The sequence below is a fragment of the Rhodamnia argentea genome, chromosome 2, assembly GCF_020921035.1.
Source record: "Rhodamnia argentea isolate NSW1041297 chromosome 2, ASM2092103v1, whole genome shotgun sequence".
Classification (NCBI taxonomy): Eukaryota; Viridiplantae; Streptophyta; class Magnoliopsida; order Myrtales; family Myrtaceae; genus Rhodamnia; species Rhodamnia argentea.
The window spans coordinates 34,714,823-34,742,057 of NC_063151.1; the positions used below are offsets into that span (position 1 = coordinate 34,714,823).

At 38.3% G+C, this 27,235-nt stretch overlaps 2 protein-coding genes across 2 annotated transcripts in view; both read left to right on the plus strand.

The window, feature by feature from the left end:
* Positions 1-3,844: 3,844 nt before the first annotated feature.
* Positions 3,845-27,235, plus strand: part of LOC115737621 (transcription factor MYB1-like) — a 30,454-nt gene continuing 7,063 nt past the window's right edge. Inside the window, exon 1 of the mRNA XM_030669822.2 lies at positions 3,845-3,950. The gene's annotated coding sequence lies outside the window, so the exon portion shown is untranslated. The remainder of the gene's footprint in view (positions 3,951-27,235) is intronic.
* Positions 3,967-13,880, plus strand: LOC115746142 (transcription factor MYB1-like). The gene is made up of 4 exons (XM_030681887.2): positions 3,967-4,100; positions 4,180-4,309; positions 7,015-7,372; positions 13,557-13,880. Exons 1-4 carry the CDS (start codon positions 3,983-3,985, stop codon positions 13,650-13,652), a joined length of 702 nt encoding a protein of 233 aa, XP_030537747.1. The 5' UTR covers positions 3,967-3,982; the 3' UTR covers positions 13,653-13,880.

Sequence of the window (27,235 nt, forward strand, 5' to 3'; positions counted from 1 at the left end):
ATACCAAATGCAGAGGCACTCCAATTATGCAGATCAACATTAGGAGCAATATGGCTTGGAGTTGGCAGTGTCTCCTAAAATTGCGATATGTTTTAACCTCGGTTATCCATAGCTCAGGTTATTGTTGCCGAGAAATCTATGATGAACTTAGACATGTGGGACAGGTTGTGGAATGGTATCGCCTAATTTAGACCAGCGGCATTAGCAAATACAATTTTATTGGCTGGCTTGTTTGCAGAAATAGACTACCGACAGCAGATATCGTCGGCCAATGGATGTCTTTAGTTGATATGCAGTGTAACTTTTGCAGAGCTGGTATAGAAGATAGAACACATTTATTCTTCCAATGTGAATGGACTGGCAGCATATGGCGCAATATCCTTGCACAACTTGGGATTAGACGTCCTTTAGGAGGATGGAATGAGGAACTCCATTGGATGATTAGGGCAACAAAAGGAAAAGACTTGGCGGCAAAACTCCTCAAGGTATCCTTCTTAGCAACCATATATGGCATTTGGATGGAGTGCAACAGTAGGCGATTTCAAGATAAGTCAATCGACATCCATTTTATTTTGGCTAACGTGCGTAAAAATGTAAGAGGTAGAGCTTTGCTCTATCAAAAAATTAGCCATTCTCAGTCAAATGTGGTTTTGGCTACTATGTGGAGACTACCTACCTCCATCTTTTCGAACTATTAGCACTATTTGTAAGGCTGTAGGATGCCCCTAAGCTGCTGTACTTCATTTGCTTTATAATACTTACATTTTCCACACACAAAAATTATTGATATAATGAATTTATTCAATGTTCTTTCTGGTATAAGTGGCCCTCATAGCTGGTTGGCAATTGGCAACGGTTGCTCCCAAGTGAGAACCAACTGCATTATCTCATCCTAACAAGTGGTATCGACCCTATCATTTTGTATTCGAGCACAAACCAACTGGATTGTCTCAACATCGAAAAGCAAAAAGCAGCTTTTAGATTTTGGCGGTCGATAGAGGATCAACTGTAGGGTTAACAATCTTTTACTTTTCATTTGTGGAAAGTATTCGATTCTTTATCTTTCGCTGGATCTCGTTCTCTTCTTGAAAAAGAATTTACTAGCTTGATAGTCCGACAATACTGTCGGTTATTTTTTATCATACGATCTCTCAATCAATGAGTACTTTATACAAAATACGCGACGATAGTGTGTGAATCTATAATTGAGATTGTATTGTCATTAACAGATACTATGAAGGAAGCATTTCCTTTTATAAATTATCTTCTTCCATGCAGACTAATGGAGGGAAACCAACCATCGTGGTTTAATCCCCGACGTTGGGGTCAAAATCGTTGTACTGTAGCATAAATGCTAGAAAACTCTCCCAGTGAAGTTTCAGCTACCAATAATCGTCAGACAAGTGGTGCCAAAGGACGAAAACTTGTCCTCACAAGTCACGGCTTACATAGACATACGCTGTGTAAAGCGAGGCACGTCTTGGACCAAAAAAAAAAAAAAAAAAGCGAGGCACGTCACCGTCCTTTTGTTAGAGAAAAAGAACATGCGAGGAAGTTCAGGCAACGTGATTCCTTGCGTGATAGATTCGAACAGCCCACTTCAAGAACTAATTGACTATTACAAGATCAGTCATGGATGTGTTTGTCTCCCACTGATTAGTACTGCTGGCAGATTCTTTGGAGGTAAATGGGCGGCGTGACTATAATCTTACAGCTCGGTTTCACATTTTGTTTCAATTGTTCATATAAACTAGGGATGCGTGGCAACTTAGTAGCCGAATATGAGATGCATGTAGATTAACAATAACAAGGTAACTAGATAGACGTCATGTTTGAATAGAGAAAAGAGATATTTTTTCTAATGTTAACAATGAAGAAAACTGACAATCGTATTTTTCCTTAGGGAATTATTTGTCTATCAGTACTATCGGAGATAATACAGTATCAACCGTAGATCCATACATTATCACCGCATGTTTTGCATAAAACACTCATCGATTGAAAGATCGTGTAGTCATAAATAACTAATAGTACTATCGGATAGTCAAGCAAACAACTTCCTTTTCCTTATGAGAGGAAAAGCATATGATCGAGGAGTGAAATTATAGTTTCCATTTACTGATCTTTACCTCTTGTGTCTTCATTTTACCAACCAATATGACCAGGTGGTTGTTGGGATGGCGCAACAAAATGTGATATCTACACTCAAGAGATCATCAAAAGAGAGCCCGAGTCCTAGTCAGCCAACATATCCAATTGGACTTACATTCACTAAAAAACTTAAGCAAATAAACTATGAGACAACGATGGTATATATTAACTACTGCTCCATACCATATCAATTATCGGATGTGGGATCATTCTAGCACTATGGAGGTAGATGGAATATTGTCAGCCAAATTGATGAGTAGAATCGCAAAACGTTGATAGAAGCTACTGCTCATATCAAGCCGAGAAGGCCGTTATTAGTGATGGTGGATAATAAATGAAGACCCGTATATTCATTAGACAATTATCACGTATTTGAAGGAATTTGACAGCCCTTACTTTGAGTCTCTACTATTGGAACAAATAAGATCATTGGGAGATTTAATTGTTTGGACGAACGGAACTCTAGTGATTTGATTGTTATCTACAACAGCTAAATTGATTATCTCGAAGATTACTTGAAGATCCACAACTATAGAAAGGGATCAATGCAAGCCACGGAAGACAGAGATGAGCTCTGAAAATCTCAAGAACATATTGCTTATTCAAATTCGCAAACTGAGAAGTTACACACTAATTATAAATCCATTTGAGAGGTGTACTAGTGTTGTAATTGTGCGGGTGACTTACCAGCTTTGAGTAGAAGCGACGCAAGCTATAACTATAACGACTCAAAGAGCAACTAGTGCAATCTAGCCTTATTGGTAGTTGTTATTTTAGTCGCAGCCTTCCTAAAGTTGAACCACTAGAAAGGAAAGGTAATAGATTACTAAGACAAAGGTTTAGCGCGGACTCTCCCAAATCCATACCAATCGCAATTTTGGGGTACACCTTGCCAAACTCCATCTCCAACCTTGCCAAATCTTTGAGCTTGGCAACAACTAAAGACATACTAAACAACCTCCATCTTAACTTGATTTTGCAGTCAAGTCATAGTCTTGATTCGCCGTTCGATATTGTCGCTCAATATGGACACTCTCCTGGCGCCCCCGAAAGGGCCGCTTAGCCGCCACAGACATCTACGGAGCCCAAGCTATGGTCGGACTTCCTCAGAGGAACAAACTTGGCCTGCACATCATCTCTCGACATGCCACCTCTGACCTACGTCACTAACCAAGTTATTCGAACATTCCGTCTTTTATACTTCTCCTGCCGTCCCAATGCACCTGGGCTTACTTTTGTCACCTCAAACCACCGTGTCTTGCGACGGTTCCCTCCTGCCCATGGTGCAACCCAGAAAAGTAGAAGCCACCCAGAGATCCACCACTTTACTGGTTCCTTGCATGACCTAGGTCTATTCGAAGAATGTTAAATGGTTTCTTCAGGCATCTTCACTCTGTGAACCCGGCTGCTATCGAAGCTCGAATGGCAGCAAGCTGTCGCAAATTGAGGGAACAAGAAGAACAACTCTGGCCGGCACTACGCCAGGAGCAGCGGGCATCTCGCTCGTCGAAGTCTTTTTAGCTTAGAAGGTTTAAATTGAATTAGTTAATTAAGAGCAAGAACGAACTCTGATCCCCTTTATACATGCACGGCACTCGCTCTCACTCGTGTGTGGACGCTAGACATGCACAGCACTCGCTTTCACTGCCCTTTATACAGGTATTCTGGGGCAGGTGGGCCTCACTGAACTCGGATCCCCTGCTTATATATACATGGCTTTTTCGAGTGAACCTTCATCCAACACGTGCTCATCCTTTGGTCCTGAGTCGTTTCTGCACCCCGAAAAAGCGTGTGTTGGCGCCCACACACGAGAGAGAGAGAGAGAGAGAGAATGACGGGAGCTTTAGGAGTGAGAAAAGGTGCGTGGTCTGAGGAAGAGGACGTGTTGCTGAAGAAGTGCGTGGAAAGATATGGTGAAGGAAACTGGCACCGAGTCCCTCGCAGAGCAGGTATACTACTGATCACCCCACAGACAGACGGAGACACACAGATTTTAGCGAGCGTGCACCAATGGGTTTGTGTTTGCAGGGTTGAACAGGTGCAGGAAAAGTTGCAGGTTGAGGTGGTTGAACTATCTGAAACCCAGCATCAAGAGAGGGGCGTTCCAGGAGGACGAGGTCGACATGATCATCAGGCTTCACAAGCTTCTTGGTAATCGGTGGGTAAAAAGCTCCCCCAAGTTTGTGTTACTTGTCGCATATCATGTCATGTGCATCGTCATGTCAACCTGTCGATGCTAATGAAGCATATCTATCTCTTCGACCATCTCTTTCGGGTCTTTTAACATCAGTTCCGCCGGCGGGATCATCACAAAAGATAGAAAAAAAAAAAAAAACTGGGTCTAGAAAGTATCATATATAAAAGAGACATGTAGGACTTGTTGAGATCATGAATATGAAGCCTGTGTGCATAAACATCCATTATAAATCTAGCATGTACATACAACCATACGTACATTTGTACGAGATTTAGAAGCGCCCTAAAATTTAAACAGTTCAAAACAGCTCTCGCAAGGCATTGATGAAAGAGGAAAAGTACACTTTTAATATAGATAATCAATTTAATGATTTTTATCAACGTTTCATATTTTTTGTTTCTTCTTCTTTTGCTTCAAATCAGACATGGTCGTTGTATTTCAAGATATTTAGTGATCAAAATTCTATTGTAAAAGAATATTAATAAATTACAGTTATTTTCCAATGTCTCTCTAAAGTTAAGTGTATAATAATTCCCTGTGATATACAATTATTTAGTTTAAGTGTTTTAAGGGGAATTCTTTGGCTAGATTTGTGAACTCTTTATCAATAAAATTTAAATTTAACATCTGCTAGTTAACAAAGATTAGCGTTTAGACACATTGGTAAGTGCAAAAGAGTAAAAAAAAAGTTGTATAAACACGAACGGAAAATGACATGAGGAGGTTGGAGTAGAATATGATTGTTCGGATTAATGCGGACAGTCTTGTGCAACTTTTTTCATTTTCAATGAATAGCAACTTTCACCCTTTTCATTTTAGATTTTTATTAGGAAAATTACCCAAAAAAATTCATAAACCTATTGCCATTATGCTAATTCATTCATAAATTTATTTTTGTCAATTCAATCATCATCCCTTTGCATTGGTATCAATTCAGTTCATTTGACCAGCCGGTGTTGACATGGACAATTTTCAATAATATTTTATTACTTTTTTATTTTTTATTCTCTTCTTTTCTTTCCCCCTGTGGCTAGTGGGTCGTGGGAGCTAGCCGGCCGCCGATGAAGGCTTCGCAACCATCGCTCGACCTTGCTTGCAGCCAACTAGGGCTTCGCTACACTTATCCGGTGGCCCACGTGCTCCGGCGACCCTCGTCGGCCATAGGAGTGTGGAAATAATAAAAAAATTATTATAAGATTATTAAAAATTATCTATGTCAATTGGCACGGCGCCACGTCGGCGTCGGTTGTCAAATAAACTAAATTAGCACAATTGCAAAAAGTTTAGGACTAAATTGGTCAAAAAATTTTAGTAATGGATTGACACAATTACAATAAATTTATGACTTTTTTAATAATTTTTTTGATTTTTATTCATCAGTCCTCTCGAATTTATTTCAACAACTCAATAAGTTAGGAAGCATTTTAGCCATATGGAGTGTGGAAATAGGTAGGTCTGAATATCCTTAGGATGGGCCACTTGCTAAAATACAATAACTGAGTTTTGAACTTATTAAGTGTCGCGTCCAAATTATGTAGGGCGGGAAAATTACCAAAAAAGTCTTAAGCATATTATAATTATGTCAATTCAATCTTGATTTTTTTTTGCCAATTGAGTCGTAGACCTTTTGCATTTGTGATAATTCAGTCCATCCGACCAACTTTGGTCGATCAACGTTGATGTGTATGCCTGCACCTATGTGTCAATTTTTATTAGTATTTTAATAGCTTTATCATTTTTTCTTTTTTCTTTTCTTTCCTTTTTTTCTTTCTTTTTTTTTTCTTCTCCTTCTTCCCCCGGTCGATTGCCGATCTAGTGGCGAGTGCTAATGCTGGGCAAGGTCGAGCTCGCCTAACCATGGCAAGGCTCATCCTCGCCTAGCGGTCTCGCCCTCACCTCCGGTCATTCAACGATCCGAACATCGGCTAGAGGAAGAATAAGAAGAAAAAGAAAAAAAACTTAGAAAAGAAATTTAAATATTATTTAAAAAAGTTTATGTCAACGCCGGCCAGCTAAAGTTAGCTGGATGAACTGAATTGGTACAAATGCAAAAGGTTTAAAACTCAATTGATAAAAAAAAAAGAAGGTTTAGAACTGAATTGGCACATTACATAGGTTTAGGATTCTTTGGTAATTTTCCATATGTAGAGTCCTTTATGATGAGTAATGAAACGCTACGAACAATTTTAACAAAAAATTGACTATTCTTATCTAATCATAAGCCTACGGTGCTCGTTAACAACTAAATAAGAAAATATTGCAATTTCCAATGTATTGACAGTCCTTGTAACACGTACAATCAATTTTTTTTTCAATATTGAAGATTATATCACAAATGTACACTTAGCAAGTGCCTCGATACGCTAATTAATAAAAATCTTAAGAATAGTTTAGTAACTTGCTTTAGAGGCGAGGGATGGTCTAGTAATACTCATTGACATTTCCAAATGAGAGGTCACGAGTTCAATTCTTCTTACAGTTGTAGAATAATTTGGTTGTCCATGCTTATCTTTTCGATTGGGTGGAATTATCAAATTCTAATTCATGTGTATGATGACGGAAAATAAGTATTTCATTTCGCTTTTGATGGCAACCAATGTTGACCTAATGAGCCATTCTTCCCTAATCCTCGTGTTCTGGATACTGACCTATCCAAGTTCACGCAGATGGTCACTGATTGCGGGGAGACTTCCGGGAAGAACCTCGAACGACGTCAAGAACTACTGGAACACGCACTTGGCCAAAAAAGTCGTCCGTCACAAGCTGGACGAAGATGACCCGCCTGGAAAGTTCGCCGCCAAAGTGAACGTCATACGGCCTCGACCTTGCACTTTCTCGAAGAGCTCGGCATGGTTCAAAGGAAAAGCCACGCTGATGGCTCCAAGGACTCCACCAGATGGAAACCATGGACAACCATCCCTAGTGTTGCCTCATCAGGACAAGGAGAGTGCGTGGTGGGAAAACCTATTCACCGACAGCAGCTCCGACAAAGGACAACCGGATGCGAGCTCGTGGCCTCGGGAACTTGCCATGGAAGAGGGGCGAAACGGTTGGAACGAGCACTCTTTCGACGCGGACATTTGGGAACTTCTTGGAGCGAACCCTCAAATCATGATCTAGCCATGAATTTGCTCAATCATCTAGCTAGATATTTCTACTAGGCCAAAGACGAGTCGTTTATGTCAAATAGTGTGCTAAAGCTAGGCTATTTATTAAACTAGTGATTGATGCATCTGACTATAGGAGAAGCTTGTTATTGGAGCGACTCCTCGTTAGAAATAATGTATGTAAAGGAGTATGCACATTCATCTATTAATAAGTGAGATCGTGTGAATAGAAGTTCATATTGAGTCGTAGTAAAATCTCCACATAGAAAAACCAAAATATGGGCCCAAATATAAGAGAAAATAATGGCCCAATCAGCCCGCGACAAATACATTACAACCCACAAAGTCCATCGAAAAAATGCCTAATGAGTTCAATGATCAAAAGGACCATGACAGTGCAATTCAAAAAGCTCGTCATGGAATGTCTAATGAGCTCATCGATCACGAGGTTTCCAATAGGCAAAATTTAAGCGGAATACAAGACACATGGTTACGATCAATTGACTCGAAATAAGAAATGATGATAAGAGCTGAGTCAAGAAGGGTCCATCGACCAAAGGAGAACTGTAGTTAAAGAATAGGGAGCATTCACAAATCCCTAGAGTAGAGAGCAATTCAAGAGGCGGTTAATCTTGGGAAAGAAGATTAGGATGCACAAAGATATAGGAAGACTTTTCAGTAGTTCTTAGCACATTCAGCCCAGAAAATACACTACGAGCAAAAATCAAGATACATAAAAAATCACAAGATCAGATTTTGAAGAAGATCATTCAGATTAGATTTTGATAATCTATTTTGCAGATAATTGTGGAAAGTGGACCATCACTTGTGATCATGTCAAAAAAATGGAACTTTTTGATGCAAGATCGGACTTTTATTGCTTTTCATGCGTGTCCACAGGACATAGTTTGCATAATTCATATAGATTAGTGTGGAAAAGCAAAAAGATTGTATCATTAATTATTTTAATCGAGCATTTAGCATTGCAATTTGGATTAAATCATGTCTGATCCAACTTCATAGGTGGGTAGTTACGGCCATGTAGATAGGATTTTAATTCGTTTCATACGAGAAAAGACCCCCCAAAAAAAAAAATTGTTAGATTAGGACTACATCTAGTTTGCATCTAGGCGATTGTCTCTCTTCGGTTCTGTCTTTGATCCCATGACAGTCGCATTGAACCATTTACAGGCTCCGTTTGTTCCGATCGAAAAATAATTGATTTGGAAAATATTTTTCAAAAAATAATTACGCCGATAAAAAGTGTATGAACAAAATGTATTTTTACCGTCTATGCAAATGTTTAGACACAAATCGTTGTCGGTAATATTTTCATTGATTAATTATTCTAAAAGATACATGTGTTCATCCTTAGGAGTTGAGCAATTTCTAGGTGCTCCGCTGGTACTTGTGGATTCAATGGTATAAGAAGGGAGACGCTTTTAATTACTAGTTAATAGTTAACAGAGCCAAACCCATTTTTTTATCACAAAAATATTGCAGAGATGAGATTTGACCCTCTCCCTTGTTCTCAGTTACTCATCAAATGGCATTTAGATATTGAGCATATTTCTCATCTCTTCTTGAGAAACAAGAGGGCTGCGAAACAAATAGTGCTATAGTTTTACAGATTCTGTGAGGTCGTTGGAGGTTTATCAAGGTCAAGGAAATGTTATGAACATTTTCGTTATCATGATGGATGTTTAGAAGTTACATATTAGAGGATCCATCTCTTTTCCCCTCTGATAATTTTAGGATCAAAGGACCATTTTGCTTAATTGATGAGGCCCAAACATACAAATATCCATGAATTCAAAGCAGCGCCAATCGGACTAACTTGAACGAGCAATATCTTTATAGGCCCAAGCCCATCCCCATAGGCCCACTTGGGACCCGTCCAAGCCACTGCATAAAGCTTGCACGCGCGCACATTACTTCACGTGACGTAGGGTTAGGTGCCGCATGAAGTCCTCAACAAGCAACAACGATAGATCCAGCCGTCTATATTAACACTAATCTGACCAAAAAAATAATATATTAACACTGATCTTACACGTGGGCCACTCAAACTGTAGACTCCCGCTCTTAAAACCCAATCAAAAAGTGACTCTACCCCTCACGCTAATTAAAAAAAAATGCATATTGGCCTCTCTGCATCATTGTTTCAGTAGAGTGAAATTTAAAGATTTGAAAAATATCTTAAAAATAATTATTTGTAGTGCTCGAAATAATTAGTCAATAATTTTCATTATTATCAACAATTTATATCTAAACTCAGATGATAAAATACTTTTTTTTTTTTTTTTTTGCATTTCCTATGCATGGAAGAAATGACTTTTGGCTATAGATCTATCATTTTCATTAGTAATTAACCTGACAAGAACATATATTACAAGAAAAAAGCCTGATAAGAAAAATGCAATGTCTAAAATATAACCTGATTATTATTATTTTTGCAACGGAATTAAGTTGCACGAGGTTGATTCACTGTATGAAAAATTGATTGAGAGAGAGAGGGAGGATTGACTATAACGAGCAAAATGGAGGTCATGGAGGCCGCTAGTTGCGATGTCATAGGGCGTCACTCTACTAGCAAACTCTGTTTTAATTTGTTATTACATATAATAGAGGGCGTATGCGGAGCTAAATAAATTAAAAACAATCAAGCGGCCATACAAAACAGACAAGTGCATGGGATCAAGCGGTAGGCACGATGCCTAAAGGGTATGGCCTTTCATAGGATTTCGCCAACCTATACCACGCGATCAATAAGATCATTCAACAAATTAATAATATACTTACTTTTATATAATAGATAACTGTTTAATTACATCTTACTTTACTTAAACGACCACCTAAATACACTAGGAGGATTCGAAAGGAAACGTCTTATCCAGAGAATTATCCACTATCACTTTCGACGTGCTCCAACACCACCATCCATATCCACTACTTCTTAAAGGGGAAACTTATATGAAAAAGGGTTACATCAACGGGATTGATATAACCTCAGCAAGTAAGATATCTAACAAAACGACTAGACCAAACATTCGTTCATTCAATCAAGCAGATCTTTACGAGCAGCCCAACAACTGACGTCAAACATAAGGCAACACGAAATATAGGCATGGAGGGTTCGTAAAACCTGAAAAAGGAACATGACGAACCGCCTAAATTTACTGAACCTTCCTTTCACGCCTCAAGACCGAGCACCTTCATAGTCCCGAGTTCAATCTGTGGCAAACTGGCGTCTTATTAAGCAAACCAACCTCAAATTCAATCTACCCAAAGTCAGATATCAGCCATAGGATTCGCCGACAAACCACGCAAGTGCCGAACCTCAAAGATCTTTTCCCCCAAACCACATGGCCGAACATCCCTTTCTAGGGTTCAACTTCAATTCACTCAAGCCAGCGATAATCAAGACGACAAACTCATATATTCCACTTACCCATAACCCAAGGATGTCAACTCAAGCAATGGATCGAAAATTCATCGCTGTTTCCCCCATGCAAGCCCAACCACTCATTGACATACCCATTTCCAAAAGTCACGAATTTGCGCTAAAACAAGACACAAATGAGCAATCTAGTGGTAAGGATAGTATCTACTTGCCTTGAGTTGTCGCTCAAAGAAAACGGAGCTCGGGTCGCCATCCGGACGAGTTCGAACCGCCTTCTTCTTCCTTGCGCCGCGCGACCGAGAGCAAGAGGGATTGAGAGAGAAATCAGCCAGCGTCGCAAGCCTTTGAGTCTCGTCCTTCTTCCCTGTGGTGTGAGCGAGAGGTGAGTGACTGAGGTCGGGTCGGCAAAGAGAAGAGAGAGACGTCGGGAGGGGTTACCACCGAGAGAAAAAGGAAGAGAGAAGGGAAGGAGTCTTCTTGAAAATGAGAGGAGAGAGAAGGTTGTGTTTTTTTTTTTTGGGGGGAGGGGGTGGGTTGGTTTAGGTCGGTTGGGGGTTTCTGGGACTAAGTTTCGCGCTGCCCGATCGTACAAGTTTCAAAACCAAAACCGATTACCCAAGCACGTATCCCTCGCGCCTGCTAATCAAATGGCGAGGTTCGATTGTATATCTGCTAATACTTGCAAAATAAGGCTCCATTTATTTCGCGAAAAATGTGGTATTTTTGAAAAATAGTTTTCGAGAAGTAAAATGACAATATAAATTTCAGTGTTTGATTGAGACTTGAAAATGAATTAAAAAATATTTTCCATCGCTTGGTAAAGAAAATTTAATTTGATTTGTCACGTCCTCACTTGACTAGGAATTGTTAATGTGGACGCCAACCGTCTTATATGGTACGGCTGGTGCTAGCACGATCAATTCCTATAAATTTGAAAATAAAATTGACTTTTTCAATAATTTTTTATTTTTATTTCTTTCTTTTTTGTTTTCCTTCTTCCTCCACCGCAACCAGTTGGCGGCGGCCAAAAGCGAGCTCGAGCTCGCCAACCCGCATTTGTGGCCGATCGTTGGCCGTACACATGGCCAACGACCAATCAAGGAAGAAAGAAAAAAAAAATAGTGCATTTCTGCTCGTTCTTGGGCTTTTTACAATTTGTGTGCGAAGTAGAGTGTGTGTATGGGGGTTTTTGCTCTTGGTTATACTTATGGAGTGAGATATGGTATCAGGAATGCCCCTGATGGTCTGATTGTGGTGTAAAAACAGTGCAAGTGGGTGGGTGAATTTGTGGTCAGTTTTCAACGTGTTCCGTTGTGATTTTTAAGCCGATTTTTGGTCCTTCTTTGCTTCTGGTCTGTAGTACTTTGCATTGATGCATGGATCTCTCTTTGGTTGTGACTATATTGTGAGATAATCATCCACGAAGTTACCTCTGTGAGCTGTTTTTGGGCAATAAAAAATTTTCTTAAGTGTTGGAGCAGTGCGAACTCGCTACTTTGGGGTTACTTTTCTTGATGATTTCTTGAGCTTTTGAGGTCATTCTTTGGTCAGTCTTACTCTTTGTGTGTAGCACTTCACATTGATGATTTGGTTTTGTTTTGATTGTATCTGTGGATTAAGTTGTGAGCCTCGGAAGTTGACTCAGTGAACTGCAAAGTGAGAGACTTGAAATTTTCCAAATCTCGAGTTCGGAGTTCGTGTGTTCGCGATTTTATATGGGCCTAGGAGGGCCCGCGCCAAGCCCGTCTAAAAAAAAAAGAAGGTTTAGAACTGAATTGGCACATTACATTGGTTTAGGATTTTTTTTTTTTGGTAATTTTCATATGTAGGGTCCTTTACGATGAGTTAATGAAATGTTATGAACAATTTTAACAAAAAATTGACTATTCTTATCTAATCATAAGCCAACGGTGCTCGTTAACAACTAAATAAGAAAATATTGCAATTTACAATGCATTGACTGTCCTCGTAACATGTACAATCAATTTTTTCAATATTGAAGATTATATCAGAAATGTACGCTTAACGAGTGCCCCGAAACCCTAATTAATAGAACTCTTAAGAATAGTTTAGTAACTTGCTTTGGAGGTGAGATATGGTCTAGTAATACTCATTGACATTTCCAGATGTGAGAGGTCACGAGGTCAAACCTTCTTACAATTGTAGAGCAATTTGGATGTCCATGCTTATCTTTTTAATTGGGCAGAATTATCAAATTCCAATTCATGTGTATGCTAACTGAAAATAAGCATTCCATTCCGCTTTTGATGGTAACGAATGTTGACCTAATGAGCCATTCTTCTCTAATCGTCGTATTTTGGATACTGACCTGTCGAAGTTCATGTAGATGGTCACTGATTGCTGGTAGACTTTCGGGAAGAACCTCGAACGATGTCAAGAACTACTGGAACACACACTTGGCCAAAAAGGTCGTCCATCACTAGCTGGAGGAAGCCGACCTGATTGGGAAGTTCGCCGCCAAAGTGAACGTCATACGGCCTCAACCTTGGACCTTCTAGAAGAGCTCTACATGGTTCAAAGGAAAAGCCATGCTGGTGACTCCAAGGACTCCACCAGGTGGAAAACAACCATATCCAGTGTTGCCTCGTCAGGACAGGGAGAGTGCGTGGTGGGAAAACCAGTCCGCCGGCAGCAGCTCCGACAAAGGACGCCGGACAAGAGCTCATGGCCTCAGAAACTTGCCATGGAAGAGGGGCGAAATGGTTGGAACGAGCACTCTTTCGACATGGACATTTGGGAACTTCTTGGTGCGAACCCTCAAGCCGTGATCTAGCCATGGCTTTGCTCAATTGTCTAGATAGCTATTTCTACTAGGCCAAGGACAAGTCATTTATGTCTAATAGTGTGCCAAAGCTAGGCCGTTTATTAAACTAGTGATTGATGCACCCGATTATAGGAGAGGCTTGTTATTGAAGCGATCCCTCATTAGAAATAATGTCTGCGAAGAAGTAGGCACATTCATCTATTAATGATTGAGATAGTGTAAATAGAGGTTCATGTTGAATCGCAGTAAAATTTCCACATAGAAACTCAAAATCTAGGCTCAAATATAAGAGAAGATAATGACCCAAATTAGCCTGTGACAAATAAAGTACAAACCACAAAGTCCATCAATGAAATGCCTGATGAGTTCATCAATCATGAGGGCCATGATAGTGCAATTCACAAAGCTCGTCATGCAATGTGTAACGAGCTCATCGATCATGAGATTTTTAATAGATAAAATTTAAGTGGAGTACAAGAATTGTAGTTACGATCAATTGACTCGAAATAAGAAATGATGATAAAAATTGAGTCAATAAGGGTCCATCGACCAAAGGAGAACTATTGTTAAAGAATAGGGAACGGTCACAAATCCCTAGAGGAGAGAACAAGCGAAGAGGCTGATAATCTTAAGAAAGAAGATTAGGATGCATGAAGATATAGGAAGATCTTCAATAGCTCTTGGCACATTGAATGCAGAAATACACTATGAGCAAAAATCAAGAGACATAAAAAATCACAAGATCTGATTTTGAAGATCATTCAGACTAGATTTTGATTCTATTTTGCAGATAATTGTGGAAAGTGGACCATCGCTTGTGATCATGTCAAAAAGATCGAACTTTTTGATGCAAGATAAGACCTTTATTTCTTTTCATGCATGTACATAGGACACAGTTTGCGTAATTCATATGCATTAGTGAGGACATGCAAAAAGATCACATCATTAATTGAAGGAAGGAGTTCTACTATTGAGACAAGTCAATGCGAGCTAACGGTGGAATGCCGCAAGAAGTGTCTCGTCGTCGTGTGCGACATACATCGCACAACGCAACAATCTTTAGAAAAGACCTTGCTCGCTATGACTACCGGATGCAAAGAAAGCATTGCATCTCTATTTGTTATTTTACATGGGATATGTCATTCATATTAAACAATGGACATCATATAAAAGTATCTGATTTTTATGTATGCGATTCACCAAACAGTGGATGTGATATAACAAAATCTCTAAAATTTTATCTTATCATACACAAACGCTCAACTCGATGGACTTGATTCTACACACAAATCTCTCCGAGAACAAGAACTTCGAGGCTCAATATCCCGACCCGACCCGGAATATTAACTATCCAACGGTTGTTTTGTACCCGCGACACGTGATATCTACTCCCAAAGCCGGAGCCCTAAATCCGGGCTTGAGGCATTGTGGAAATAGGCTTCAAGTGAGCCTGAAGGTGGTCAAGTTGGGAAAAGACCGACTGCCTTGACTAAATCGCTGCCCACGAAACTGAAAAATCAAAAACACTCAACAAGGCAATAATAAGAGCGAATACCGTGTTGACATCACCCACTGCATGAAGGCTAAAGCTCGTGCGCACTCCCGTTACCAGCTTGTCTTGCTTGAAATAATTGGTATTTTTGATTCGTTCATTACATTTTATGAAACTATTTTTTCAAAGTACCCATTTTTCGCAATCCGAACAAATATGCAGTTCACTAATTTATGATTGATTCTTGAAAGAAATTTTTCCTTGAAATCCAACACAATTGATGGAAGTCCTATAATAAGAGGTGTCGTACAGAGAACAAAGGGCACATCGTTTGCTCACACTCTAGAACTGGTCCCCAACTTAGACCCTCGATAGTTAATGTTGGTTTGGGGATATCTAGTAGATTGATTCACACATTTAGGTTCCAGAAAACACCCTTTTTATCGAAAAGGCACTCTCTACAATAACAATTTGGAGAACTTCGTACACACAAAGACAAATAGTACATTGGGCTGTATATAGCCTTCACCTTCACAAGAGGATGGTCCATCCCCCTAAATCAATCTACAAATTAGTGGTTCACCTTTTCTAGTGATTCAATCCCACTTAGAAATATCTAAGATTCTTTGGAGAACAGAGGAGGTGGATTTTCATGAACGATATATATATATACATTTTTTTTTTGTGAAAAATTGAATAGAGAAATGCTGGCATGACATTAAACTGGGCTTAAATGCCATGGTAGCATGTCACGTGGTATCCTAAATGTAAGTCATAGAAAATAAATAATACATAAAGAAAATAAATATATTTTTCACAATTTAGAATGTAGAAACTTGAAGAAAAATAGAAATACAAAATACAATAAAGGGAGGAAAAAAATGCTACTGAGGCAGCAGCGACGAAGGGTCTGACGCCCCTCTCTAGGCTTAGGCGACAACAACAAGGGCCGTGGTCGAGGCCTTTGCTACTTGGCAGCGAAATCCATTGCCACTTCATGCCTTGACTGTGAGGGCCGTGGCTCCTCGAAGATCAGAACGAGGGCAGCCTCCCCATGTCTCCAATCAAACCGGAGGATGTGAAGCTAGAAAAGCCTCCTGAGCGGAATGATAATCGGGAGGACGCAATCGAGCCGGCAAAATTACCTGGCTGAAGAGAGCTGCGTCGCACGAATGAAGGTGAAGTCATGCGAGAAGTGGTTCTCTGGCTCCAAAACGTCGGGCGTGGCGAAGTCGAGCTCGAGTTGCGATGGATGCATGTTCCCCGACGATTCAAGGGGCTTGTGAAACAATAATATTCTGACAAATGTGGGAACCCTATGTCTTACATAGTCCTTAGATTATAGTCTGATAAAGTTCCAACAATTATCAAATACTTCACCGATCAAAGGATTGAAGATGAGAATGGTCCAGTGATGCACGCATGTACCGTACCCGGGGTATGTGCTCTCATTATAGGCTTTGAAACCTGATTGACATTGTATAATACAATACAATTCGGTTATGGAATAAGTTGCAAAAGAAAAAGAAAATTACACTTCTAGTGTTTAACTTAATGCAATACAATCCGAGTGTAATGGCGGAAATTGATTGGTTCACAAATTTGCCCCAAAGACAAAGTTTTGGAAGTCGGCTTGGCCCACATCTCTTATTACGTGTTGAATGAGGGTCAATTCTTTAAAGGTGCAGATGCAGTATACCATATCATTTAATGCATCCAATTTTATAGAGAAGTGTGACACAGATACGTGTGGCCCATGGTGGGCATATGATCTATAGAAATCCTTCGAGATATAACAAAATCTCAACCGAAAAAATGCACTTTCGATCCAATCCACTTAGCCTATTTTCTTCATTTGAAAGCCTAAAAATAATCATTTTACTTGCAAAGTGTCTTACCCTCCTCTCCCATCTTTTTCATGTGGGAAAGGAAAGCACACCTTTTGTTTGTTTTAGAAACAAAAATCAACAATCCCCACGTTGTTTGTAAAACATGATTTCTAAATAAAATTTAAAAATTAAGTACATTCAAAATTTTCATGAGATTAACATACATACATAAAGGTCTTTTTTCGAGTTAAACCTTTATTTGGTACAAATATGTCAAAATGCTATCAAAGTTACAAGTAAGCGTAACTTTAAACTTGTTACTTTAGATAATAGGATCGAATATACCACACATATACTAAACTCTTATTTCAACGAGAAGTTCATAATTATTCATCACTAATTATGGCTTTGTACTTGTTTATGTTTCGTAAGCTCTCTAGAAAGTAACCCTAACTTTCTTAAAAAGTGGCACCATTTCTAAGCCCTTGTAGGTGAAGTATTTACCGCTTGTTTCTATTATTAATAGACACGTTACTAATTTGTATAATATTTCATTAAGAGTATAACTCAGCCTCCAATAACGTAATGGGCGATACTTACTTCTCATGTCCGGGCTAGTGTCAATATCAAACAATAACTTTTAGTAACTTATTTTTGCCCATTAAAACTTTATAACTAGTGATGTACTAGTATAGTATTAGGTCAAGTTACTATTATTGGTGACTTTAGTCATAGGGTTTCAGCCCCATTTCTTTTGAGGTCATCTTTATCACATCTCTTGGCGAAACCTTTATAAAAGGAAAAGATAGATTCTTGCTTGACTTGGTACCATACTGAATTAATTATCCACGTACTCGTGTTTTAAACTAATATGTCTAGACTTGTTACTATGGGTGCTACTATAAGCCCATGCCAAAGTAGCTTGATTATCACAGTAAATAGAAATAGGAGGCGTAGGACTAGGCCATACTTAATGTCCAACAACAAATTTCTTATCTATTTATTCTCTTTCCCAATTGCTGCTAAAGCCATAAATTCAGATCTCGTTGTTAAGTGAGTTATGTATGTTTGTTTTTTGCTCACCCAAGATATAGCACACCATCTAATATGAAGATTCATCTAGAGATGAAATGTTTATCTCTCACACTTGTAATCCAACTAGTGCCAGTGTATCCTTCTAATATTGCCAAATAATTATTATAGAACGATCTCAGGAAAAGGCATTTTTTATTTGTTTTACAAACAAACATCAACACTTAGTATTAAAAATAAATAACTTGGTACATTTTTTTCAGACCGCACATTATTTATAAAATCAATCTATCCAATACTCGTTCTTCATCTACCAAAGAATAGTCGTAAAATTCCCTTGCTTTTTGAGAGGTATATATCTTCATCTCTCTGTGGAACTCGTTCTCTTGTGGGATTTTCCTGCTTCTTTGCGAAGGGATGGAGGGAAACTAATCATCGGGGTTTAATTTTATCCCTTGACGTGGGCGTTGGAATCATCCTACTGGAGCAGAATCCTGGAAAATCCTCCCTCCCTGTGAAGTTTCAGCGACAAATAATTGTCAGACAACTCGTCCTCACATGCCACGGCTTAGACAAATACATGTTGTTTAAAACAACACACGTAGTCGTAGTCGTCGTCCTTTTTATAGAGTCCAAGGACGTGCATGAAATATTCTTATGAATAAAATTACAAACGTTAATTGAACTTAGACAAACTTTTTTTTTTTTCATGTAAATGGGTCTAAAAAGAACTTCTAAAACAACACACGTAAGATTCGTTTTCCATTTCGGTTCAATCATTAATAGAAATTAGGGATAACATCATGATAGCCGGACCATTAATAGAAATTAGGGATAACAACATGATAGCTGGACATGATATGTGTGTTAATTAATAATAAGAAGCTAGCGAGCTAGCCAGTCTTGTTTAAATAAGAAAAGGAGAAATTGTGTCTAGTGTCAACAAGTAAAAATGGTGAGAACGATGTTCTACTTTATTATCGGACGAAGGAAAAACATTTCATTGGCAACTAGTCATGGTGAAGTGAGATGACGGTCTATGCAATGTTCAAGGATGGAAGTAGACCACGCATAATCTTTTGATTGAAATTTACCCAGAAAACGGTCATATTGTATCAGTTGCAAAGGTTTTAAAGTAGAGTCCATTTGACCATTGAAATCAAAGCTTGTGACCCAATTGAAAGTAAAAATGATTATTTGACTATCCTTAATTTACTGTGAGATCAACAGATTATTTTGGACAAAAAAAGATAAATTAAAAATAATTAAAAATTATTGTGAGTTTCACTTTTTCTAGAATTTATGGTTCATACTATGTTATTATTCTCACAATCACCTAAAGATAAAACTGCATCAATCTGACAATCAATGGTATTTGTTCCGGTACATAATTAAGTTTGAGAAGTTGCTACTTGCTAGCTCATTGGAGAGGTTGCAACTCTAGCAAAAGTTCAAATGCCAGGAATCAATGATAACCCTCTACTTAACTTCATATTAGTGTTGCTTTACTGCATAAAGAAAGCTAGTTTGACGTATGGTTTTCTGTTCACTATGCTCTTCAAAGGGAGGAAATGATAAAAGAAAAATAAAGAAATTGACCCTGTCAAGAATATATCGGAATTTCATGTACCCCTAATTTTATCTACTCTTCCTTCTCACTGTCCTAATTTGCTTCACGTGGACATATTTGAGATTAGTTGTTTGCTGATTCCTCCATTCATTAAATTCAGTATATTTTTTCCATTCTAGGTGCTACCTTTTTCAACCCAGATGTAGAAAGCGATGGTTTGCCGTATAGAGGTGGAAAGAATCAAATCTTTTCTCTCAAAGTTGAAGCCTGACCAGAAATACTTGTCTTTCCATACCCTTTCATGGCCCTGTGCTCTTTGCAATCAAAGTTCCCAATTATTGATTGTTATATGTCAATTAAGTGTGAACCCAATCATTTGAAAGGATTTATGATTGGGAATCACGCCATGTGACAAAAACAATAATGGGATTTTGTTGGGAGTGCAACTGTTACCCGATACCTTCGCCTAAGGAGATCAAAGTCTCCGAATCATGAAGATCACCTTGTTATACTACAACGTCCACCTACCTAGAAATCGCGTTGGTTATTAAACTCCTTCCACATCAGATTAGATTGGGGGCTTGCCAATCTACTATTGACTCTCATACCATTTGTGGGGAGGGCGCGGCAGAAGCACAAGAAGATTGTTAAAGGAAAACCCAGGTCCTACCCCGTCAACATATTTAATTGACCCATATTTACTCAAACGTTTAAGTCAATGAGTTACAGGCTAAATGCGATATATTAAGTGCTGCACACCACACAGATTCTCCAATATGAAACTTCTCCAATATAATTCATGCCGCATATGAACAGTGGTGGAGTGATGGGACCTTTTCGTTCACTAATATACAAAAGATAAAATGTTAGGGACACAACACATTCACAAACACCGTGTGCCATTGGTTCATATGATTTTTCTTTCGGATGATGTTGGGTGGCCAAGTCTTTTAGACTACCACGCGACTAATTCTATCGCGTCGTTCAATACCCTTGTCACACCACGATTGAAGCAACAAACAATGTAGAGAGCAATCGAAACGTCTCCAAAAGAAAAATTCATATCTGAGGTGGAACTGAAACGAACATGGCCATGTTAGCAGTGGCTATGATATGAAATCTCTAGCATTTCGGAACACTCAAAGTCACAAATGACCTTATTCATGGTTCAGCCTCATACTGCTTTCTAGGCACTTCTTAAGTATAAGAATAATTTCTCAAAAGGGAAGAGTGGACGGATGAATCAAAAAAAGAAATTGAGGGCCACATGATTGATAGGTAGGGTGGTTTTATTTTTTATTTTTATTTTTGTGGTCGTAATAGGTAGGGTGGTTGAGAAACATTTCTTTTAATTCTGGGGACACTGTGGTAATGATTGCAGCGTCGCTCCAGCAATGATCGGGCAATCGGTTTCTTCGGATTCGGCGTCATTGTCGACCGTCAAATTTTGCTAGAAATGTGGAGACCCTTTTCATTTAATGGTTAAAATATCCATGTTATTGACGAGCTCATAGAAGTAATTGTTCAACATTTTTAGGATATTTTGTGTAGCGACAACTCAACATCCAAGAAATAATTTTCATAACTTTAATCTGTTACATCGTTTTAGAAAAACAAGTTAACAAAAAGTGATGTTATTATTATAAAAACCTATGCCTAAACAATCTTGTTGACAACATAAATATACATATGGAAAATGCTTTCCGATAATACTTGTCAAGGAAGTACAATATCAAACCATAGATACACACACCATCACCGAGTGTTTTGTATAAAGTATTCATTGATTGGAAAATCATGTGATCAAAAATAATTTACAGTGCTGATCTGTCGGACTATCAGGCTAGCGATTTCCTACATATATAACCTATTGTAGTTTGGTCAATTCAGTAGTAAAGCTTTTCAATTGTTCCTATTGAATCCTACACTCTTTGACAATTTTTCAATTTTGGCCGAAAATTATTTACGTGGATGCTGGTCGTCCTACGTGATACAATCAATGCTGACGTAGAAAATTTTGATTTTTTTTTATGATCTTTTAATTATTTTCCTCTTTTTGTTGTTAAGGGCATGCAAAGGGCTACCGGCCATTGGCCGAGGCCCGGTGACCCCCGCCAACTAACTCTAAGCAATCACCGTGAGCTCTCGTAGGCCACTAGGTGAGGGTCGCGGCCCTCGCTCATCACTTGCTACCGGTAGGGGCTTCATGTAGTAGCCGGCAGGCCTTGGGCCTCGGCTTGTGGCCGGCGGCCCCCAATCAGCCCATAATAATAAAAAAATTCAAAAAATTGTCAAAAATTGCAAAATAAAATCATCAATGTCAACCATATCACACAGAATGACCGGCATCCACATAAGTAATTTCTAGTTAAAATTGATCGGTAGGATTAGATTGGTAATCTGTAAAATGGTTTAATACTCAATTGGCGCAATTAAAATATTTAGAAATGAATTAGTTGAAGGGCAATAGGTTTAAGACATTTTAGACAATTGTCCATTCACACACACACACACATATATATAAACTATGTTATTAAACAAATTCCCTGGTAAACATTTGCTCACAAAATCCTTATAATAATTAGATTGTCTATGTTATTAAGTGTAGATAATTTCATATGCGAAACATTTATTTGCATATTTACTTAGATTTATTTATTGCATGCCAATCAATTCCTAAAGCATCACAGTGGTGCGGACACGTGGCTCATGTCTGCAGTATGCATTCTTGAAATCCCTCTCGTTCTCTATTGCTACGAAGTGGAAAAGCAAAGATGTTCCGAGCTCGCGAAGTTGATTGCGTCTTTAACTTTGCATGAACATTAGTTTTCTGACCCAAACACGCCGTTGTAACCCTAGAAGTAGCTTGTGGGCATTCATGATCCTATCATTTGGACTCCGAGACAGAAGACTTGTGTTCGGTATTGGATCGCGATCAGCTTGTATGGTGTTCACCCTGTTCCAATGATCAGTCGTCCATTTGATGTTGGCTTCGAAAAAATCACCAAAAAAAGTCTTATATCTGTTGTAATTATATCAATTCAATCTTAAATTTTATCAATTAAATCATAAACCTTTTACATTTGTATCAATTTAGTACATATGGCATGCCGGCACTAACGTGACAATTTTAATTATATTTCAATATTTTTTTGCAAATTTTTATTTTATTTTTTTTCTTCTCCTTCTCCCTCCAGTCGGTAGCCAAATCGGTGACTAGCCGGAGGCGAGGTCAAGTCCTGGCGATCGATTGGAGGAAGAAGGAGAAGAAAAGAAAAAAAGAAAAAATACATAAATAAATTGATAAACATTAAAATATTATTTAAAATTATCACGTCGGTTCCGGCCCGCCAAAGACGGACGATGGATTGAATTGGCACAAATGTAAAAAGTTTTGAATTCAATTGACAAAAAAGAGTTTATAAATGAATTGACATAATTGTAATAAATTTAAGATTTTTTTGAAAATTTCCTGGACACTTTTTATGGAAGAAAAATTGTCAAAATGACCACATTTTCCCCTAATGATTGGTGAATCTTTTTTCGGAAACTTTAAATGCATCATCTGAAAGTTACCCTCACCCACGTACTAAAATACAACAAAAAAGGACAAAAAAACAAAAGAGAAGGACATCAACCCTAATGATTTTCCCTCTCGTCACTCCTCTTTCTTCTTCTCAGTTCGACTGGTCAGCATCTCTCCCCTTCTCTCTCTCTCTCTCTCTCTCTCTCTCTCTCTCTCAATATCAATCAACAATGGTTTTGGGATGGATTTAAGGAGTAACAAAAGGTTAACATTGTACAAATCTGTCCTACTTCCATCCCTGAAGCAAATACAATTTCAAAGAATAGGAGATGAGCCCTGTTTATTTAGTTCCCCTTTGTTTATGTTTATATCTTAGTGTTGACATTTGTATATTGAGACAATTTTAGGTGTTTTGAGCGAAGGGAAAAATCTAAATTCGTCTGCCACAAGATCTAGATTTAAACAAAAAGTAAAAGTAAAAAATCTGGCCTAATATGACCGTTAGCTTAAATCAGAATCTAAGATAAATGACCATTTCTAAATAACAATGGAGTTGATAAAATAGATAGACTCCTTAAAGCATTTGCCGTTAGATTTGACGGATCTCATGTATGCGGGCTAATGTAATAATGGCTCTCATTATAGGCTTCAAAAAGAAGAATTGACGTGGTATAGCCAAATCCAATAATGGAACAAGTTGTCAGAAAACCAATTCTAGTATTGAGTAGATGTGCTAAAGTCCAAATATAATGTCGGAAATTGACTGGTTCATAACTTTGCCCCAATGACAAGGTTGGAAGTTGGCTCAGCCCTAATACGGCTAGTATGAAATGTTGGATAAGTTAACTATCCACCAATCGAGGGAACGATTTGACCCAAAAAAAAACATCGAGGGAACGCCGATGAGATAGATGACCAGGGTGGACATAAATAGCATGCAAAGCACGAAAAAGAAAGCCCTAATGGCTGATAAAATTGGAAGATCAAAAGAAAAAGACAGAATAACTTTTGAAAGGGAGAATTACCAACAAAAGTCTTAGACTTATTGCGGTTGTGCTAATTCAGTCATAAATAGTTTTTTTATTAGTTCAATCATAAACCTTTTTGTATTTGTGATAATTCAGTCCATTTGGCCGAAAATTACTGACATGGCACAACCGGCGTTGACGTAAATATTTTTTTTATAATATTTTAATTTTTTCAAATTTTCAATTATTTTTCCTCTCTCTCTCTCTCTCTCTCTCTCTCTCTCTCTCTCTCTCGTCCATCTTCTTCCCCTAGCCGATTGTCGACCACCGATGAGGGTGAGCCTCGTCCAAATGGCGAGGTCGAGCCTCACTCTCATCGGTGGCCTATGGGGGCAACCTTCACTCGAGGCCGATGACCGGTTGAAGGAAGAAGATAGGAAAAAAAAGGAAAAGGAAAAAAGAAAAAGAAAAATAATTTAAAATTATTAAAATATTATTTAAAATTACCATGTGAGTGACGACAGCACCACGTCATCCTCAGCTGGCCAAAGTTAACCAGATGGATTGAACTCGCACAATGTAAAAGTTTAAGACTTAATAAGCCAAAAAGAATGGTTTATGAATGAATTGACAAAAATACATTAAGTTTATGACTTTTTTGGTAATTTTTCCCTTTTAATATACTAAGATTGATTTAGTCATGGATGTACTTACTTTTAAAAGGACACAACTTACTATGTATTTTTCACACCATCATTGTTGATATAATGAATCTAGGACTTCACTAGCATAACAGTTTTTATGGTAACAGTGAGAATGAATAATAGCATGTTGGGCAATAAATTCTTAAAGAAATGAATCCTATAATAATTTTTATTTATTTATTATATATTTTTGTAGCTCATAATATGCTGTCAATCTCACGGTGAAAAAAAAAATTATCATGTAAGCATATTCCATGAATCTATCAATGTTCCTTTTGTTCGAAGCGGCCCTCATAGCTGGTTGGCGATTGGCAACTGCTCCCAAGTGATGCCATCCCATAGCATCCTAACAAGCGGTATCGACCTCATCATTTTGCATCCGATCACAAATCAAACGGGTCGTCTCATTAAAAAAAAAAACGAGAAAAGCAGCTTTTAGATTTTGGCGATCAATGGAGGATCATCTGTAGGGTTTGCAATCTTTCACTTTTCATTGGTGGAAAGAATTCGATTCTTTATCTTCCGCAGGACCCATTTCTCTTCTAGGAAATTTTCTTCTTCCATGCAAACGAGTGGAGGGAAACCAAGCATCGTGGTTTAATCGCACGATGTTGGGGTCAAAATCATCGTACTGTAGCATAAATGCTTGAAACTTCTCCCTATGAAGTTTCAGCTGCCAATAATGGTTAGAGAAGAGGTCCCATAGGACGAAAACTTGTCCAAACAAGTCACGGCTTACATAAACACATGCTGTGTAAAACGAGACACGTCACCGAAAGGACATGCAGTTCGACCAAAAAAGGAAAAAAAGGGACATGCATGGAAGCTCATGCAACGTGGTTCCTGGCTTGATAGATTGGACTAGTACACTTCGAGAAACAATTGACTATTCCAAGATCAATCATGGATGTGTTTGTCTCCCCACTGATTAGTACTGCTTATCAAAGAATTACCTATCTTAAGTGAACTTAGACAAGCTCTTTGGATGTAAATAGGTCGCGAGACTATATCCTTAAAGCTTGGTTTCGCATTTCGTCTTAGTCATTAAGATAAACTAGGGATACGTGACAACTTAGTAGCCGAACAAGAGATGTTGATTAATAATAACAAGGTAACTATATAGCCGTCATGTTTGAACAGTTTGAATAGGGAAAAGAGAGATTTTTTTATATAATGTTAACAAGGAATAAAACTGTCCTTCTCAGAGGAAAAGCATACGATTGGGGAGTGGAATTAGAGTTTCCATTTACTGATCTTTACCTCTTGTGTTTTCATTTCACCAACCAATATGACTAGGTGGTTGTTAGAATGGTGCAGCAGAAGTGTAATACCTACACCCGAGAGATCACCAAAAGAAAGTCCAAGTCCTAGTCAGCCAATATATATAATTGGACACACATTAACTAAAAAATTTAAGCCAATGAATTATGAGACAATTATGATATATAATAACTGTTGCTCTATACCTTACCAATTCTCCTAGGTGGGATCATTCTAAAACAATGGAGGTTGATGGAATATTGTCAGCCAAATTGATGGGTAGAATCACAAAATATCGATAGAAGCTACTGCTCACATCAAGCCGACAAGGTCGTTATTAGCGATGTTGGATAATAAATGAAGACCCGTATATTCATTAGACAATTATCAAGTATTTAAAGGAATTTGACAGCCCTTACTTTGTGTCTTTACTATTGGAACAAATAAAATTGTCGGAAGATCTAATTGTATGGACAAACGGAACTCTAGTGATTTTATTGTTATCTACAACAGCTAAATTGATTATCTCGAAGATTACTCAATGGTCAACTTGAAGATTCACAACTATAGAAATGGATCGATGCAAGCCAAAGAAGATAGAGACGAGCTGTGAAAATCTCAATAACATATTGCTTATTCAAATTCGCTTACTGAGAAGCTACACATGTGTTGTAATTGTGCGTGTGACTTACGAGCTTTGAGTAGAAGTGATGCAAGCTATAACTATAACGACTCAACGAGCAACTAGTGCAATCCAACCTTATTGGTGGCTGCTAGTTTTATCGCTGCCTTCCTAAAGGTGAACCACAATAAAGGAAAGTTAATAGATTACTAAGCCAAAGATTTAGCACAGATTCTCCTAAACCCATACCAATCGTAACTATGGGGTACACGTTGCCGAACTCCATGTAGGGCCTAGCCACTTCTTTGAGCTTGGCAAAAACGAAAAGACATACACAACAATCTCCATCTTAACTTGATTTTGCAGTCAAGTCATAGTCTTGATTCGCCACTCGATACTCTCCCAACGCCCCCAAAAAGGGCCGCATAGCAGCCACAGACATCATCTACTGAACCAGTCAATTTCTGGCAAGCCGTCAAAAATTGAGGGAACTAGAAGAACGACTCCGGCATTCCTGCAGCGGCATTGCTGGTCGACTCTTTTTAGCTTAGAAGGTTTAAATTGAATTAGTGCATGTATACTAGACGCA